Source organism: Delphinapterus leucas, chromosome 1, assembly GCF_059928025.1.
Source record: "Delphinapterus leucas isolate spDelLeu-1000000601 "Yukka" chromosome 1, BTC_Dleu_Yukka2, whole genome shotgun sequence".
Taxonomy (NCBI): Eukaryota; Metazoa; Chordata; class Mammalia; order Artiodactyla; family Monodontidae; genus Delphinapterus; species Delphinapterus leucas.
Window position 1 is genome coordinate 179,140,299 of NC_143129.1, and position 19,262 is coordinate 179,159,560.

The 19,262-nt window shown below is 53.0% G+C and overlaps 1 protein-coding gene across 8 annotated transcripts in view; it reads right to left on the reverse strand.

The window, feature by feature from the left end:
• The window catches only part of LOC111187131 (kazrin), a 138,600-nt gene that overhangs the window by 14,507 nt on the left and 104,831 nt on the right, over positions 1-19,262 (reverse strand). For 4 of the 8 annotated variants that reach the window (XM_089900854.1, XM_089900852.1, XM_089900855.1 and 1 more), the window contains 4 exons: positions 16,738-16,927; positions 14,568-14,698; positions 11,384-11,434; positions 9,783-9,906 (listed from right to left, as the gene is read on the reverse strand). In XM_089900854.1, the coding sequence (XP_089756980.1) occupies positions 9,783-9,906; positions 11,384-11,434; positions 14,568-14,698; positions 16,738-16,927 (496 nt within the window). Of the gene's footprint in view, positions 1-1,590; positions 9,907-11,383; positions 11,435-13,020; positions 13,071-13,556; positions 14,699-16,737; positions 16,928-19,262 lie in introns of those variants that run through there. The other 4 variants (XM_022598481.2, XM_089900857.1, XM_089900861.1 and 1 more) reach the window with 3 other exon arrangements.

Below are 19,262 nucleotides of genomic sequence, written 5' to 3' on the forward strand. Positions count from 1 at the left end.
CAGCTCAGAGCTGGTAGGGGGAACAGGGCAGGTGGGCCAGATGTCCCGGCAGGATGGCATGCCCATTCCTCTCCACGCCCCAGGACCCTGTGGCAATAGTTTCGGCCGCCTGCCTACACCTGGGACAGCAGGAAAGCAAACACCTGGGACTGGCGTCTCTCAGCCGATCTGCGGGGGCCCTTCTGCCTCTGTGGATGCTGTGCACTGACCCAGCTTCTTTCTGAGCAAAGCAGATACGCAGAGAGAGATCCCCACTTCACCCGGCCTTGCGCCAGGCTCACCTCACTTCTTAAGGCCCACAGGAATCCCACGTGAGCCATGGGGACTTTCCATGGCTAAACCATGCCGCTTAGAGGTCACCAAAGAATTACTGACTCAGCATCTCCAAGCACAGAATAAAGGGGGCTGCAGGAGCCACCCACCCCTGTAGCCCCACAGAGCACTCCACGGAACCAGACTCAAAGGCATGGTTCCGTGGTCAGTTAAGTTTGGGAAACACGAGGTGGAAAGCAGTGAAATGTTTTTCTCCACTGCAGAACTTGCTAGAGCCTTGAAAAGCTAATGTTCATTTTGGAGATATTATTCATTGTTTCTAAAACTTATTGACCCAGGGATTTTTTTTTCTCCCGCAGCTGAGTCTTGTGGCCTGTGCCAGCTCTGGGCACCGGCCTGGGAGTCAGCAGCCTTGGGTTCCAGAACTGGCCACTGATGCCCTACCTGGCTGTGCTGTGAGGGTGGTGGGCGAGAGGCCACCAAGAGCCCTCTCAGCCCTAAGACTCTTGCTCTGTCCGGCCCTCTACCTGGGCTGGCCCTGGTGGCTGGGGTAAGGTTGCTGAACTAACCTGAGCCATACTTGGCATCTGTACAAAGGGGGCCTGTTCTGCCCATCTCATGGGGCCGGTGAGAGGCCGAAATGAGATCATCGTCGTCACCATCACCATTGCCATCATCATTGTGGCTGACGTTTATTGCTACCGGAGCTGAGCCTTTTATACGTAGTAACTCATTTCAGCTGCTCTGACAATCTTACTGTCCGTGTACAGCTGAAGAAACTGAGTCACAGCATGGTTACCAGGTGGTAAATGTCAGGACTGAGGTTTGAACACAGAGTTCGCCCAGAATCTACATCTTTTTTTTTTAAGATTTTTTTTTTTGATGTGGACCATTTTTTTAAGTCTTTATTGAATTTGTTACAATATTGCTTCTGTCTTATGTTTTGGTTTTTTGGCCTGGAGGCATGTGGGATCTTAGCTCCCAACCAGGGATCGAACCGGCACCTCCTGCGCTGGAAGGCGAAGTCTTAACCAGCGGACTGCCGGGGAAGTCCCTAGAATCTACATCTTAACCTTGACCCTAGTCTGCCTGTGAAAGGGCTTTGTAAAGTGTAAAGGGCTGTGAACTGCGAGTGGCATTGTTCAACGCAGTCTCACTGTGGTTCATCCAGGGGCTGCGCATGGCCTCTTGGGAGGATCTCCGGCCCTCGACTTGCAGGCTTTCAGAAGTTGGGGGGGCCCGTGAGTGGCCCCCACTTCCCAGCTCTGCCAGGGTTGAGGAGGGAAGGGGCCTGTACCATCTCTCTCTGATGGGGAGGAGGGGTGAGCAGGGAAGTCCGGGGCTGCCCTCAGGGAGTGACTTTTCCACAAGGCTGGGGCAGGAGGAGGCCTGAGGCAGCCTGTGCCTCCTCTTGTCCTGGAGGGCCCTGGAGGGAGCTTAGATGTGACCTAAGCTGTGGATTTCCCACTGCCTTCACGTTGCAGAACTTTTGTCCAAATGAAATGTATCTGTGAGATACATAAACTGGAGCTTTGGGCTGAAGGGCAGTGAGTGTGGTCGGGGAGGTGGCCCAGGACACTGGGACTCATAAGACTCCACGGGCCACAAGTGGGTAACTACTGCCCTGGCCTGTTTTAGAGGGGACCTGAGGCCCAGAGAGGGAGACTGACTTGCCCATGGTCACACAGCAAGTCCTTGGCCAAGCTGGAAACTGGGAGTCCAGAGCTGGGCTCGGGGCTCCTGACTGCGCTGGGCTGGGGGCGGGTGGGCCTTCCAGAGTGGAGAAGGCCAGGCCTCCTCCGGAACCTGAGGGCAGGGTCTGGGCAGAGCCCTGCCAGGCCCCTTGGTAGCAGCTCCACCCCAGACCGCTCCACAGAACACGGCTTGAGCTGCCTTGCTCCCAGTTTAGGGCTCATCACCTGGGTCCAGGGGCACCACTGGCCCCAGGCCAAAGCTGGCAGGTCCACCCAATGCTTGTCAGAAGCCTCTGTCAGCCACAGGTCAGGTAACGTCTGAGACGGTGGGTGCCAGGCTTAGGACTCGGAATTCAGCCAGGTTTGACTTCTGCCCCCACCACTTCCTGGCTGTGTGCCTCTAGGAAAACCTGGGACCCTCTCTGTGACTCTAATAGGGGTACTGCTGGGGGCTTCTGAGGCTTCTCGGGAGGCAGCAGGTACTCACACCTGCCAGTCCCCTTGGCTCTCTGCTTTGGGGGCAGCCTGGGATCTTACCTGGGTGTGGTTCCTCCCTCACTGGGGCACCATGGAGCTGCCCCAGGAAGGTGGCCTCCACCTACCTCGTGAAGGCCCCCTGGAGAAGCTTCCTCATGGCAAGTCTCTGCTAAAGCCCATGGGTAGGATGCTGCCCTCGGCCATTGCCCCATGTGACCTCCTGCAACTGAGTCCGCAGTGGGGAGCTGGTCACAGGTCCTAGGGCCTCACCCTGGGCCTTCTAATTCAGTAGGTGTGGGTGGAGCCTGGGAATCTGTATCCTTAAAACTCAAGGCTTGACAACTACTGATCTATGTATGGTTCTCAAACCTTCTCTCATTCTCTTCCTCTCTGCTCACTTTTTTTCTATCATGGGATCCTTCCAATGGACTCTTGCATGTAGGTCCAGTGTGTAACAGATAAGAGCAGAGCTTCTGGTAGAAGGTGGGGCTGGAGGCCTGCCTGCTCGTTCTTTCACCAGCTATGGCCACCTCTTGAGGGACCTCTGAGGAACCCCCATGGAAGACAGTTTGCAAACCCCTGCGTATTCCAATTTCTTCCTCTGTTGGGTGGAGAAACTGAGCCCCAAAGAGCTAGTCTGTACAGGACTTGGCTAGTGAGGCTTTCTCAAGTTCTCTGAAGCTTCTTGTTGGTCAGTTGTCCCTGGGGGAGAAGTTGGGGGCCAGTGGCTGATCAGAGGCTACATAGCACAGTTACTGAGAGCATGGACTCTGGAGCCAGAGTGCTGGAGTTGAATCCGGGTTCTGCCTCTTCCTAGCTGTGTGACTTTGGGCAAGAACTTCACCTCTCGGTGCCTTGGTTTGTTTATCTGTAAAATGGGGACAATAACAGTATTTATCTTGGAGGGTTGTCGGAAGGATTATATGAGTGGGTATCTGCAAAGGGCTCGATGCACTCCTCCCTGCCAGACCAGGCCGGCCTTGGGCTCTGACACACGTCTCCTTATAAACATGCCACCCTGGGGGGACCCTTGGGGCTTCTGCCTCAAGAACCCAGCCTTGGGCAGCCTAATTGCTTCCCATGGTTTAAATTTCTCTGTGCTAGCCACATCAGAGTATGCTTCTATTTGAACTGAAGAAAATGTTTTCAGAGCTGGTGGATTCTAGGGGTGAACATGTCAAACCCTCCCTGTTCCAAGGCAGAGAAGTCAGAATTCTCTCACAAAGCAGCAGTGGAAGGGAATCTGGACTCGAAGGGCTGTGCACACAGCTGGAGGAATGTCAGGTTCAGGCAGCCGGATGCCCTGATTTCAGCCCCAGGGATAAGTTTTGATCAAGTCACCCTCGGGCTCAAGATGTATGTCAAGCTGTTTCCACACTTTTTTCCTACCTCTGGTTGAACTTAAATCCACTCAAATCCTGGAGAACACAAGCCTTGGGGCCAGTGCTTTCCAGGCTCCAAAACACATTCAGCTGGCATTTCTGAGCCCACAAGGAGGAAAGGGTTGTTACACCCACTTCATAGATGAGAACACTGAGGCTCACAGATTAAACGACTTGCTTGAAATCAGATGCTGGGCCAGAGCTCGAATGATTACCCAGGCCTGTCCTGGTGCCACTGGTGGGTTGCAAGGGTCCTCCAGATGGAGCAAGGTATGCAATTTGAGATTCTCTTATTTGGGTGCAATTAACTGCTACTGGTAGCCTATTAAGAAAGCAATCAAAGATTTCCAAAACCTGAAACTCAGAAATGCAAACGAGCAGTCAGCCATTGTTTTCCAGGGACTTTGCTTCAGAAGCATGGCTGCTGCACCTGGCCTGACAACGTCACAAGACTTCCCTGGGGATGTGCTAGGGAATAGGATTCCTGCCATTTCCAGGAAGGAAAGGTCAAGGTTTTCAATTGCTACTACTTTTGCTTCTTAAAGATCAATCCTCTTGGGATAATTTTCTTGAGGATTCAGTTTGTTGGGGATGCAGAGTGCAGGGCTGCATATTTGCAGATTATTCAGTAACTGGGCTTTAAGACGCCATGCAGTTGTGGTTCAGGTATGCATTCTCCATACCCTAGCTGCCATCAGGATGTATACCCTCCATCTGCTTATATGGTGACACTTCATTATGACTTAGATATTTAAACAACTTCTAACATACAGTCAAGGTCAAACCCCTAAGTTATTTTTAAGTTTATAGGGCATTCTTTTATATATAAACTTATGAATCTATCCTTTTATAAGATAAAGTTAATTATATGTATTCCCGCTTGATTCTTTATCAGTACCAGGTTTTTTTTCCCATGGGAAAACGGAAACAAGTGGGAGGTAGGGGAGTGTGGCACGTTCTGCCCCACCTGGTGGGGTTTGAGTTGAAAAAACTTAAGAGTCGTTTGTTCAGAGCAGATGGGCTGGGGTAGGATGTTTGGGAGGAAGTGCAGGGTTTTGGTGAGAGGGCCAGTTGACATTATTTATTTTTAAAAGTTTTTAATTAAAAAATTTTTTTTTCATTTTTCTTTTTTTTGGCCATGCCAGGCGGCTTGCGGGATCTTAGTTCCCTGACCAGGGGTCGAACCCGGGGCCCTGGCAATGGAAGTGTGGAGTCCTAATCACTGGAACGCCAGAGAATTCCGAGATACTTTCAAACTCATATTGTCACAGGCCTGATGACCCCATCTGATGCAGCCCCACTACACCTGGATTCCCTGGGAGCCCAGGTTGAGTGACGCACATAGCAGCAGCTACATAACCTTGGGGGACAGGTGTGGGGCAGCTCCTGGGACCCCTGGGCCATCCTGAGGGGACTCCCCCCACACCTCAGGAAGTGGCAGCTCTGGTACGGCGAGGGGTTCCGTAGCAGGGCAGATTGGAGGCGTCCCCTGCCCAAGATGGAGAGCTTATGCTAGACCACAGCTCGTTTCTGCTCTGCCCTCCCTGCCAGCCCCTCTCTGGGAGTGGGTTTTCTGGGCTGGAGGTAAAAGGCTAACAGAGATAGACTAGGTCACAAAAGCAAGGAAGTGCTAGGCTGTGCCAGAGGCTACTGGTGGGTGAGGGTGGGGTGGGGTGAAGCTCAAAGCAGGCCCCTCGGAGGCACTGGAGGCGCCCACGTGCTGGGTCCCAGCCCCTCACTGCCCACACGGAGGAGCGGTTCAGGGCACTACAGACTCACTAGGTTGGACGCCCAGTTCTACTGTTTCCTGGCTCCTTGACCCCGGACAATTTACTTCGCCTCAGTTTTTTCATCGATAACGGAGCCGTTGGAGGATTAACTGAGTTAATACACGTCAAGCACGCAGCATGGACCCTGGCCCATAGTAAGTGCCCAACAAATGTTAGATGTTATTATTGTTATTACTACTGTTAGGTTACGCCAGTTAGAACCTGCCAGCACAGGGAGGAGAGCACGCAGGAGGGCCACTGAGGACGGCCACGCAGGCTGTGCACTGCACAGCTCAGGGCACTGTCCATACAGGGGTAATGCAGCATACAACCTGTGCAGCTGTCCACCAGCCCTGCAGCCGGGGCAGCCCTACTCCAATTTCTGACTAATAGTGGCACTTGAAGTTGGACCAGTTGGGGCAAGGTCTGGAGAAGATTAACAAAGGAGGTAGTGTGGCTTTTGAGTAGAGCTACTCGGATTTGAATCAGGTGTGGCCTGGCCCTTGAGAAGGCCACGGGATTGAAGGAGCGATAGCTAGGATCTTGGCCAAATCACTCCTCTCTGGGACAAAGTTTCCCCCATCTGTTAGGTGTAGTGGGTTGGGTTAGTTTGGTGAAGGCAAATAGGCTTTTTTCCTTGGATGCCAACTCTGACTGATGGGCGGTGTCTGAGGCTTTGTAAAGTGAAAAAATTAGAGGCCACTTTGGGCTGGGTAGGAAGGGTTCTTTAATTGATTAGTGATGTCTGCTTGAGGTCAGGGTGAGGGAAGCTGTGGCATGTGTGTTTGGGGCCATTTGCCCTCCTCACATTAGCCCAGTGGTTCTCAATCCTGGCTGCACCAGAGAAGGTTTAACCACACTCTGATTCAGGGGTGTAGCACCTGGCATTGGTAATTTTTTCTAGAAAGCTCGGCAGGTGATTTTAATGTGTGGCCAGGTTGAGAGCTGCTGGGGTAGATGCCCCTAAGTTCCTTGCAGTCCTGAGCTCTGTAACTTCTCGGCATGGTCTATACATTGTGGTGCTTTGAGCTGTCTCCTAGCAGAAATGCAAGGGGAGTTAAAAGGCTAGTCTTCCATCAGTCTTACTGCTGGAGAGGATTTGTTGTTAAGTTGGGAGACTGAGGTTGAAGGCATTGGCTGTGATCATGGATTGGGGTATCCAGGTGGCCTCTTCTCAGGCCACACTGTGGAGTTTCACAGGGGGAGGACTGGCTTTGCATCTGGTGAATCTCGGGTCTTGGAAAAGCCTGGCCCACTCTGGCTTCATTAGGGAAGCCCTGGGGATCCTTTAATTTCTCTCTTAAACTCCTCTCAGTCCCCAGGGATGGCGGGGAAAGTCGGGACAATGCAGAGGCCCACTGAGGTCTGCAGGAAGTAATTGCCCCAAACTCATGGGGCCCCGCTCTGGGTCTTTGGAAGGAGTGCCACGGGGGAGAAGGAAGCAGATGAAAGCTGACTGGGGCCACCAGGCTGGAGAATGCAGGGTCAGGGCGCCAGGCTCGGAGGTGGTGCATTAGGACCACGGGCTGCCCTGGATGCTGACGGCTCCTCCAAATTACAGCCAGGGTGGCAAAGATGAGATGTTTCTGGGAGGCCACCCCAGCCTCAGCCCCTCGATGGGCCCAGAATCCAGCCAGCTTTCCTCGGCCCCTCCCATTACCCCCTCAGGACCCAGCCCTGGAATTCCAAGGAGCAGGTCATGCCAGGCTTTGCCTCCCACCCGGAGTAAGATAGAAGCAATCAAATAACATAGAATTCGATCATATTTTAAAATAAGCTTTATTTAGATTTTTTTTTAATATTTTATATTTGCATCCATGCCTTCGAGAAACCTTTCCCACAGGAAAGGTTATTTTCATCTACTGTTACCCATAACTCATTCGCTATTTGACGTAGTTCTCTTAAATAAATCATCCTTAGTAACTCTTAGAATTATCTCCTAATTTCCAAAAACTGAAATGAAAAGGAACTACTAAATCATTACCAGGAGGGGGTTGCAATCTTATTTTCTTGTAAATAAAGGGCAAACAATAAAAATCAACCAAAAGAAAAAAATTCATGGAGGAGAGAAAAGTATTTCCTAAAATATCTCTCTGTAGAGAAAGATGCCAGCTCCGGCCGCTCTCCCCTGCCGCCAGGCTGGGTGAAACGGCTCAGCCAAAGGCCAGAAAGATCCTTATTAGGTACCCTGCCTACTCCTTTCCAACCCCCCCATCAGGTCAGAAGGAAAGGGAGCAGCTGACTGGGGCTTTTCTGTTTGTTTTAGAGACTTTGGACAAAATATCCTATCCCTTCTGATAAGAGATGCTCCAGCATTTAAAATTCTCCTGTTTCTTGGTAAGAGCTGAAAACGTTACTGCTAGCAGAAAGCGCAACTACTGTTGTTTAGAGGGTGTGTGAATTGAGCTGTTAGTATTTAAGGTGGTGCAGAGGCGGGGGTTCACAGGTTAAAAGAAAAGGCAAAGCTAGTTTTAGACTTCGGGAGGCCCTGGCTTAGAAGCTCACGTGTTCTCCATCACCCGGTGTTACAGTGCTCACGGTTCCTTTGCTGGTGAAGCCTCACCGGGGCCAACACTGCTCTCCAAATAGGCAGATGCTCCTGCCAGCCCTTCTCTCCTCGGGTGAGCAGGCTCAGGCTGCTGTGACAAGTTGGAGGAGGGCCCGAGGGATCCCGAGAGACTCTGTGCGATGTGGCTGGAGGAACCAAGCAGAATGGGGAGGGCAGAGGTGCTGGTGCTGGATGCTGTGTCCCCAACAGGCCGCCCCTTGAGACGGGCGCCTCCCCCATGACACCTGCCCAGCCAACGTGCAGAATCAACCAAGGATGAGACACAGCTGCAGCGAGGAACGCGTGCTGCTCCAGGACCCTCGGGGAACCAACTCGGGCTGAGGGTCCCTGTGGTCGTACCCTGTGCTCATGCAGTCGGCTGTCTCACCCTGTAGGCAGCAGCCTTTCTCAAAAGACAGACCCAAGAGAAGGTGACCACGACAGCAGGCACTCTGTTCACTGAGGTCAGTGCTCTGTTATTTCAGATAAATAAATATATATAGAAAGGCCTGGAGAGAGCTACAGGCAGGAAGAAAGGCGGAGCGCACTCCCATGCAGGGATGGGAGAATGGGGGAGAGAGAAGAAGAAAGAACGGAAAAAAGCAAGCTTGGAGGTCCAATGGTCCCTGGGTTCTGGCCACCCTAAACTCTACCTTGCACAGCTCGGCAGCAGCATGATCATAGAACAGACAAGTCAACAGAGAACCCGCCTCCCGCCCGCCCCCCGTGGAAAAATATACATTCCAATATTTACGTAATAATTTAGATAGAATAAGTCTTCTGCATTTGTGCAAATAAATTAAACGGAACAATTTTCTTTTCTTTTCCCCGTAAAGAAAGAAACGGCAACGCAATTTAAAAACCGGCAGGCCGTTAGAAAGAGCCCGTTTGGCCTCTGACAAACCGAGACAAGACAGGGCCCCTGGGCTGGGCTCGCAAGTCTTTGTGGAGAGTGGACCTTACCCTGATGACGATGGCGTTTGGGGGTTAAAGTGACTTGGGCGCACCCCGAGAACAGGGTCTGGTCCCACACGTTCACACCGGGGGGACGGGTGGGCGGCGGGGTGGAGTGGGGGGAACATCAAACACAGACTACATCCTCGGGGAGACGGGCTCCAGAAGTAGCAGTTCGGACGAGGGACATTTACAAGCACGGAGTGCACAATAGTTTTGTTATTTACAAATACACAGCAGTCCTTCAAGTTTTCAAGTTTCATAAAAAGGGAAGGGGGGAAGGGACCAAAAAAAAAAAAAACCAAAAACCCCAACGAACCAAAAAGCGGAAAAAAAAAAAAAACACTGAAAAAAACAAAAACAAACCCAGATTAACAACACAACTGTATCGCTCCGAGGACAACAGAGAGTTGACATGTTCACACACGTTTGTAGTATGTACATCAATTACAGAGGTGGTGACGCCGGGGAGGGGCCCACGCAAGCGGGCCTCAGCCGCACCCCCCCCCGCCCACGTGCGCGAGAGCTCCCACGCACGTGCACACGCACCGCCACGCACGCCCAGCCGCGCATTCCCCGCTCGCACGCACGTCCACACGCACAGACACGCCCGCCGGGCAGCAGGCGAAGGGAGGCGGGTATCACCAGTCCGCGTCCTCCTCTATGTAATAATCAGGGGCGGTACCATCAAAGAGGCCGGGGTCGAGGGACTTCCGCTGCTTCCCTCTGGCGAAGACACGCGAGATGGAGCCGAATCCCATCTTCTCTTTCTTCTTTTTCCGTTTTTGGTCTTCAAGATCCTCTAGTGACTGAGGAGTCAGGCCAAGTGGCAGAGGTAGAGGGGAGAAGAACAAAGGCAAGCTGAGCTGGGGCAGAAGACAGGGAGGGGTAGGGGATGGGGGATGGCTGGTGGGAGGCACCAGTGGGTAAGGATGACAGGGTCTGCCCCTCACTCGCTGAGCGGACTTGGGCCAGTTACAGAATCTCTCGGGGACGACACTAGGGCCCATCCAAGACTGTCATGAGGATGTTGCTAAAGTGAGGGTAAAGACGCTTAGAACAGTGCCTGGCACATAAGTAGCATTCGTAACGGCTGCTGGTGCGGTTTGTACTATCATTTAAATTCAGTTTGCCTACAGCCTTCCAGTGCTCGTGGAGGGCTTGCAGAATCGCGTCCGCGCATGCTACCACGGCTGACCACAGGGTCCATCCGGAGGGGGCATCGCAAGTGTATTAAGTTCACTGCGGAAAAAGTCCCCTCGGAAAAGGGGGCATAGGAGAGCCGGGAAAACCAGGAAGGAGGAAATCTGAGCTTCATGTCAGCCAAAAGCAAGGACCCCAGACCTTAAGGCCCTGGACAAGAAGCAGGACTGGCCTCGGTAGAGTGGGGAGGCAGGGGTTTGGGTTCTAATCTCAGTTATGTCACTACCCACGGAAACGTGGAGAGCCCCCAGCCTCTCTGAGCCCAGGTTTCTCGTCTGTGACATGGGGGGATTGTTAATAATGACAAAGACAGTGATGACGACGATGATGACGGTGTGGAGGAGGTCTTCCTGTCGGGGTAACTACGGGACTGGGGTGCTGTCTGCAGCAGAGCTTTGCAAACTGTCAAGTGCTTTATACAAAGATGCAGAGTGGTGTCACCGGTCAAAAGGGTGGAGGTTAGACTAGACTAATGGTTCCCCAAACCATGTCAGAATTACCTGAAATCCAGCCAACCCCCCTCCCCCAACCTGGTGGATCAGAATCTCTGGGGTGAAGGGCCCAGGAATCTGCATTAGAAAAATCTTCACTGGTGGACCCTGATGCAGACGCGCAGTCCAGAAGACCAGCATGTGGGAACCCCAGGACTAGAAAGCTGACCTCAGAGACCCCATCTGACAGTCAAATTCATGCTTTTTTCCTCCCTACAGCCCCCTTCTCACTCTGAGGATAGAGTATTGAAAGGTTAAAAATGAATTTTAAAAAGTTTCCTGAAGCAAGGGGCCCAAAGAGCCCAGGGCCCACGTCATTAGCCTTTGGCTGCCAGGAGAAGACACTCTTCAGGGATGCGTGATGCACTTAGTAGGTCCACAGATCTAGAAGAGGACATGGAAGGGCAGACTCAGGTGCTGAGCCTGGCTGGGGCACTGACCCACGTGTGACCGAGGTAGTGGCTTAACTCCTCTCTGCCCTGGGTGTCCAAGTATGGACATGGTGGTGCTGAGGGCTGAGGAGGAAAAGGGTGAAGTCACGGTCAAGGTGGGGTGGAGGGAGGGCCTGAGTGGCCAGGGAAGGCACACCTACCTGTACAATGGGGTTGTGCAGGTTCTTCTGAACTGGGCCGGGACTGTCGCCCTGTAGCCAAAGGAGAAGAGGAAGATGAAACAGCAAAGACACATAACACATGAGAGCAGAGGTGGCCTGTGGAGCATGGGGTTTTCCGTGGAAGGAAGCCATCCCCTAGGGACCACCCTGCTTCTGTACTGGGGAATCCACTCTCCACCCCTGAAGTAGACACTTCCAAATGGCTCAATGACGACACCTGGGGTTCATGAAGATGTTGCCAGGACCAGGGGTCCTGGCCAGAGGCCCTGTGATGCTCTCCTGCCTGCTCTGGCGTATTGACCCCTAACACCCTCTGACCAACAAATCAGTCACTCAAAGTCTTCTAAGTTCCTCTCCCAATTGGTCCACAGAGTTAGAACTGAAGTTGGTTATACTTGGTGCTTTTCATAAAGAAGTATAATTTTATAGAAAAAATAAAAAAGAATTTTGGGACAGGAAGACTTGGGAGACTACGCATCCTCTTATTTCCCCCACAAACAACACAATGAATCTCTTATTTTGTGGAGGGCCAAAACAGGGCTCATTAGCCTGATTTACAGGTACACAGAGAGGTTCCAGACAGTCCAACATTATAGAGCTAATTAAAACCAGAGCTACAACTCAAATTCAAGACCGTCTGGTTCTCCCTGGTCTAGTGCTCCTTCCTGTGAGTGTACAAAAGCCCTCACCACATCCCAGAATCAGTATGGCCTGCCTGGGGGTGGGTACCATAGATCACTGGGATCACAAAAGTCATTACTAGGGAGACTCCTGGTGGTCACTTCCAGAATTGCAGGCAAAAGGCAAGAAAGAAAGCATGTGTCACCTGAGCCAATGTCCATCAATCTTCTCCAGCCTCTCTGTGCTGAGTCCCCACCTCTGCTCTAAATAAGTGACTAGAGCATGAAAGGATGGGGAGGTCCTTACTCCAGGTCAGGCTGTTCCTGCTGGTACCAGGCCAAATGCCTGAGCATAGATGGTTACCCGGAGCTATTTTCAGGCTCTTCCTGGCTTACCTGTGTGCACATCTGTTGAGATGGGGGATGAAGGTGTTTGAGGGAGGGTGGGGATGGAACAAATGGTAGTTTAGTCTTTAGTCCCATCTCAAGGTTTGCAAACCGAACCTATTTGGCAGGCAGCTAAGGTAGGTTGGCCCTGTATAAGGCCATCTTTGCCAAATTTATGGGGAAGAGAATGAGGCCAGAGCCCACTGAAATGCCTATGTGTAGAAAACTGGCTTATCAAAGCACCCATTGCCTGGCACCAGGGCTCTGTGTAAAGTGAGCTTGGGAATAAATATGCCGGATCTGCTGCCTGTAGCCTCAGGTATGTGCCAAAGCCAAGTTGGGTAAAAGGCTAGGTCTGAGCCAGAGGCAATTCAAGAGGCCTTTAAAGAACTCTTTCTGCAGAATGGATTTTCCAGCAGCATTTTGGCTGTCAAAGCCCCTGTGGGCCCCCCATGGGAAGACAAAGTATGGCCCTTGGGAAGGTATTCTCAGATGCTACAGGGTATCTGGCCCACACTAAGAACAAATGGCACTGCTGGCTGTATGTATAGCTCAACAGTGGTCCCTCAGAACAAGAGAGTAACATCAGAGGCCCCTCTACTGGCCCACCTTCCTCGTCTTGGTTCTGTCAGGACAGCCTTTGTCACCAGGGTTCTCTCCTGGGAACAAGAGAAGAACAGATTGCTTCCTTAAAGCCCCAGTTTAAACAGAATCCGAGCCCCGAGTGGGATTCAGGCCTGAAGTGACCTCCTCCCCCTCCTGACATGGCTTTGCGAGGCCCCGGCCAGCCGTCTCTGTTGTCCATGACACCACGCTGAGGCAACTTACTTCAAATTTAGTCTTAGCTTTTTTTTTTTTTTGCGGTACGCGGGCCTCTCAGTGTTGTGGCCTCTCCCGTTGGGGAGCACAGGCTCTGGACGCGCAGGCTCAGCAGCCATGGCTCACGGGCCCAGCCACTCCGTGGCATGTGGGATCTTCCCGGACCGGGGCACGAACCTGTGTCCCCTGCATCGGCAGGCGGACTCTCAACCACTGCGCCACCAGGGAAGCCCAGTCTTAGCTATTTTTATTAAGTGCTCTTCATTGTTATTCTAGATTTGGAAAAAAAAATGCTTCCATTGGGATTACTAATATAGAATACTTACTGATTTTTATCAATTGATATTCTACTAGTACCGTTCTGTACTTCTCACTATTAGTCTAATGGCTTTTCTGGTTATTCTCTTGAGGTTTTCCAGGTAGATAATCATCCCACTGGCAAGTAGTGGTTATCTTGTCTTTCTTTTGCACGATATCCACCTCATTTCTTGTTTCTTATCCATCTCACTGGTTAATAAAACATTGAGTTTTTGAGAAAGGCTTCCTGTGTGTCTGAGGACCCGACTCTACTGTGTCTTTAGGACACGGCAGGGGCGCCCTCTGGATTCTCAGTCGCGTGATGGAACACATGTGAAAAGTGGTCCCCACATCCTGACCCCAGTGTTTCACAGTAGAGCCTTGATGTGGCGTCTTCCTGTCCTCAGATGCTTGACCCACCCACCTTCGTTCACCCCCTCACTCCTGGGGAGCCTGTCTGTCCCACCAGCCATCAAGAGTTAGGTGGCTACGGACCTGTGCCTCTTGGTAGCTGGGACCCAGTATGAAATCAAAAACTGTAATTAAGTAAGCAAAGCAAACATAACTTAGAACAAATTCACCGGATGCCTCTCCAGAGGCAAAATGTGCAAAAACTCCTGGAGATTCAAAAAAAATCCAGCTCATTCTTGCAGGACTAAGAGCTGGCTCTACAGGGAAACAGGGGTGGTGGTGAGGTCCTGAGCCCTGGAAGGTATGGTCTGGGAGGAGAAGCCTACGGTCCCAGACATAGCCCACCAGAGATAAGCCCAGGCTGCTCAGACCCTGAGGCCGACCCAGGCCCGCCATCCTCTGGATTTTCCTTGCCCTCCCGGACACAAGGAGCCAACAGGCCTCATTTCTTTCTCTCCCCACATCCATCTCTTCTTGCAAAAGGAAAGAACAGAACAGGAAATGCCTTCGCCAGAATGCTTCCTGGGTGGACGAGAGGAAACAGCGGGTAGGTCTTCACCCCCTCCACTCCCACCCCTGTGGTTTCCGGGCGGGGCCCAAGGCCCAGGCCCTGCTGCTGCTGGCCTTACGTTGCAGAGGGAGTGCGTCCGGTGTCGAGGGGAGTTGATGTCGCTTGGCGTGGACGACCGGTCGCCTTCGGCGGCAGATGCGTCGGAGATGACGGAGGGCTGCCGGGAGTGGCAGGGGCTCACCCTGACCGCTGGAAAGCAGGGACAGCTGGTGAGTGGGGGATGGAGAGAATGTCCTTGCCTTCACTGACTTGCAGGTCAGTCCACCCAACGCCCCCATTATACAGATGGGAACACTGAGACATAGAGAAGAGACTTGCCCAGCTCTCCACCCCTCTATTTCACAGCCCCACGGGTCACCAGAGAGCCACTGCCAGCAAGAAGCTCCAGCCTCTGGATCCAATTAGGCCCCCTCCTAACCAGGGTGAAGGGGAAGGGGCAGAAGTCTCCAGGGGCCTCGGTGACTGTCCTCACAGTGCTCCAGCCACCTGGACGTTCCCTAGGCCTGGTGCAATCCTAACCCATGGTCAGTACCAGCTTCCCAAGAGAGAAGCCGTGAGGCTACCACCAGCTCCTCTCTTTCTCCCACCCCCTCACCCCACACCCGATCCGCAGCAGCACCACCAAACACAGCCCCAAATCTGGCCACTTCTCTCCAGCCCCACTGCCACCACCCAAGCCCAGGCCACCACTGTCTCTTGCCTAGAAGACCATGGTGGCCTCCCAGAGGGCCTCCCTGCTTCCTCTCCTCACTGCCATGAGAGCCAGGCATCCGGTCTCTCTTTACCTGGAGGTAGATACGTGTGGTCCTCCTCCAAGCCGAGGGGATACAGCCCTGCCCACCCCACCAGCCTCGGCTCACGTCACAGCAGCTTTCTGATGGTGCCCGACACGCACCATCTCCCTCCTGCCTCACCCTTCGCTGGCCCTGCTGCCCATCAGGCACATCCTCAGCCTTCAAGTCTCAGCCTGTCCTGAGAGAAACCTCCCCCTATTATCAGCTCTCCCCACTGTCTTTTCTTTCCCAGCAAAGCACCTGTTTTCCGTTGATTTCTCTCCCTGCACTGAATATAATCTACAATCATTCTTTGTCAGTTTAGTTACATGTGTTTTCTGTCTTCACACCTACAGTGCCAGCTTGATGAATGCAGGCAGTCTGGGTGTCTTAGCCATGTCCAATCCCAGCGCTCACGGCGCCTGGTGTGCAGTAGGTGCTTACTCAATAGTAGATGAGTTCCTGGAAGCCCACCCAAGTCCCCCAGCAGAGTGCTCTCCTGTCTACAGGCCCTGGATGGAGGAAGCACTTTCTGCTCGACAAGACTGAGGACCTACTGTGTGCAGGCAGCATGTGAGCAGGGAGGGCTACATTACTGAGAAAGACAATCCTTGCTGCCAATGGCCATATGGTCATACGGAGGAGCGTGGGGCTTTGGAGTCAGGGACGTGGGTTCCCAGCTAGGTGACGGCAGGACCCACAGGCTTCAGAAGCCAGCTGCCTGTCTCCAACCTGCATCTGTCACACAAATGCGACCACTCGTAGGAGGGACAGAAGATGGAGCCAAGTGGGCCGCAGATGTACAGAGGAGTTTGGGGCTTCTACTGTGGCCCACGGGTACAGATGCTGACCACAGGCTGGGCCGCTCTTCCCCTCAGTGCCTGCAGCAAACACCCCTAACACTTATTTCTGCCCCTCCCACACATCCAGTGATTACCTGGAGCTGTCAATCAAGGAGCTCTCACTGTCTCCTCTGCCAAAGGACGCCCATGTGATCTAGACTGGAGAATCAGTGCATCCACTGCCAGACACAGTGATTGGTCCAGAGGTAGGCATGTGACCCTGGCTGGCCAATCAGAGTCCTTCTTTGGGATTTACTATACACACAGAGAAAGATTTCTCCTTCTCAAGACTTTTGAGCTTCAAGGGCCCTAAAAGCCTGAAACTGCTGGAGACTGTTTTCTGCTTTGTGAAAAGAGGTGGCCTAAAGATGAGGTCGAATGGAGGCAGGCAGAGCTGAGAGATGGAGAGAGTCAGACAGACCCAGGTATTGTCTGAACCTTAGTATCCAGCTATGCCTGAGGTTCATCTCTTAGACTTTTCAGTCCCCTGAGCCATGGCCTCTCCCCTACACCCCCCTGAAAGCAGCTATAGTGTGAATAAAGAGGCCGCCCCTCCCAGTGGGCCAGGTGGCCTCCTGAGACACCCCCGGAGCTGTGGCTGGGCTGGACTCACCTTGCCGGTCCCCAGGGTGGGGGGGGTGTGAGTGGTAGAGAGTCTGCTGGCTCTGCCGGATGGCTGCGGTCAGTGGGAGGTCCGCCTGCACCACCCACTCCTGGTTGCCATTAAGCACCGTCTCGCCCGGCATGGCGAGTGAATGCCGCTTGGGGACATCCTTGGTCAGTGTGGCTAAGGACTGCTTGGCCTGGAGAGAGAGCCGGGGGACAGGAAGAAGACGACATGATCAAGGGGACCTCTCAGCCTACTGCTTGGCCATTACCCACCATCGTGAGAAAGCCACGAATCCAACCTCTGTGCCAGGGTGTCTCTGGCTCTGCACTGCATGCCAATCAGTACCTCACATGAGGGACCGAGGACACGCTTAGCACCCATTCTTTCGGGTTCTCCAAGAACCAGCTGGGATTTGAATGAGATGGTAAGAAAATGGTGTTTTGCCCTTTCAGCACCTTACCTCCTCCCAAATTCAACCTCCGATGGCCCCTTCACAAGGTGTTGTGCAACACAGGCTGGGGATAGGGCAGACCCCAACCTGGCTCTCAGGATCACATGAGAATACGTGGGACACAAGGAAACCCAGGGACAAGCATGGGGCTGAGTTCAGGCAGGTGGGATAGAGAGCTCTTCCTTTCTCGGTCCTGTGCCTGAGGTCTCTCCCAGCTTTGGATTATCTCCCCCAGGGTATGTGGGGTTGTATTAGAAGTGATCTCAAATTATTTGGGGGAGAAAAAGGGTACATATTAGAAATGTATTAATGCATATTCTTTCTTTCATAGTCAATTTCCACTTCCACACTAGCTCCCCAGGCTCATGTCAGGGGAGAGGGGGCACACGGGGCGGGGCCCAAGGGCCTCACACTGAGATTTCCAGTGAATCTGGGGGTCACTACAGATGGCAGAGCCACCATGAGTGCTGGCTTTGCCCCTAAAATGAACACGGATGAAACGGAAAAACCTCACCTCATCTCTCTCCTAGCTCCAGAACTTTCCATACCTCCCGCAAGGCCCTGGGCCCCTCCATGCAGAGCAGAGGTCCTTGAGAAAGAGATTCTAGCTGAGAAATGAAGTTCTTGACCTAAAGCCTGATATACCCTCATCACATTGACAAGCTGTGTTATTTTAGACAAGTCACTGCCTTCTCCGAGCCTTCCTTTCCCCATCTGTGTAATGAAAAGCCTAGACCAATCTTTAGGGCTCCCTCTAGCTTGGATACCCCAGGAGTCTATGAAATCACTCCCCTTCCACTGCCAGACCCCAGGGAATATAAACCCATATGGCAGAGGGAGGCCGAGTTGGAGTCAGCCCCACCCCCAAGCCAGGTAATAGTCCCTGCCTGGTTTAGAAACATATCATGTGCTCCATGCAACAGCCCTGGGTCTCAAGTAGGGAGTGTAGGATTAGCTGTGCTTGACAGAGGAGAAACCAGGAACTCAGAGAGGTTAAGTGACTTCTCCAAGCGTGCACAGCAGGCACAATGTCCAAGTTGGGGCCCAAGTCTGGGAGCCTGGGAGCCCCATGTGGTTTCTATGGTGCCCACGCTCCTCTGGGGCAAGGAAATAACCAGCACAAGTGATGCAGACTCTGAATCCACGAGGCAGAGAGTGGGGCGTGGCTGGGCACCATGGGATCCCCAGCACCTGGCTTGGGGCTGGGCACATTCAGTGAAGCACTCAGTAAAAATCTGCAGAGGAAATGGAAGCAGGCTTCTGCCACGTCCAGGCGGACGGCCCAGGGAAGCAACTCTGTTAGTTTACTACAGGAACAGTGGAGCGATCCTCCTGCCGAAGGAAGGAGGCAGGCTGGCTGTGTCTTGGAGCTGCCGCGTGCCTGCTGCAGGTCCAGTGTCACGGACTCATGTTTCCTGGACCACCGCATCTCACTCGGGACCACATCTGCTCTCCCCTCCAGGTGTCTGTGCATCTGGCCTCCGAGCTCTCCATCCTGGCACCCCTCCATGCGGGCAGCTGCCCCACTCCCTTGCTTCCTCCTGTCCAATCCATCTTGGCTGCCAGGAAGGTGGACTTGGGTGGGAAATGAGTGCCCAGTCGGTCTGCCATCATGCTAACTAACCCTCAGCTCTGCCCTCTTGCAGACATCCCCAGCCACACACGTGGAAAGCGCAGGCAAGTCCAAGTCGCCCACTGAAATAAGCAGCCCCTTGAGGCAGCACAGGAAGGCACGAGGAAGAGGCCTGGGCAGGACTGCTCTCCTGTCCGCACCTGGCTTCCTTCTTCCAGGTGGATCTCCCCTCGGTCTGGGCCTGAGAGCGGCACCTTCTAACTCAGCAGGCGGCTTGGCATCATCGCTGCCTGACAATGGGGAGGAGCCTACGGTTAGTCCTGCAGGATGGGGCAGGTGTGCCTGTGAATTCTGAGCACAGGAACCTCTCACAAACTGTCCACTCATGAGTTTAAACCTCTGAGACAGAGCAAAACAGAGACGTGAACTGCAGACAAGGCACGTAAGGTCTAACTTAAAATACATGCATGTACTCCCTGTCTCTCTCTCTGTCTCTCTCTCGTT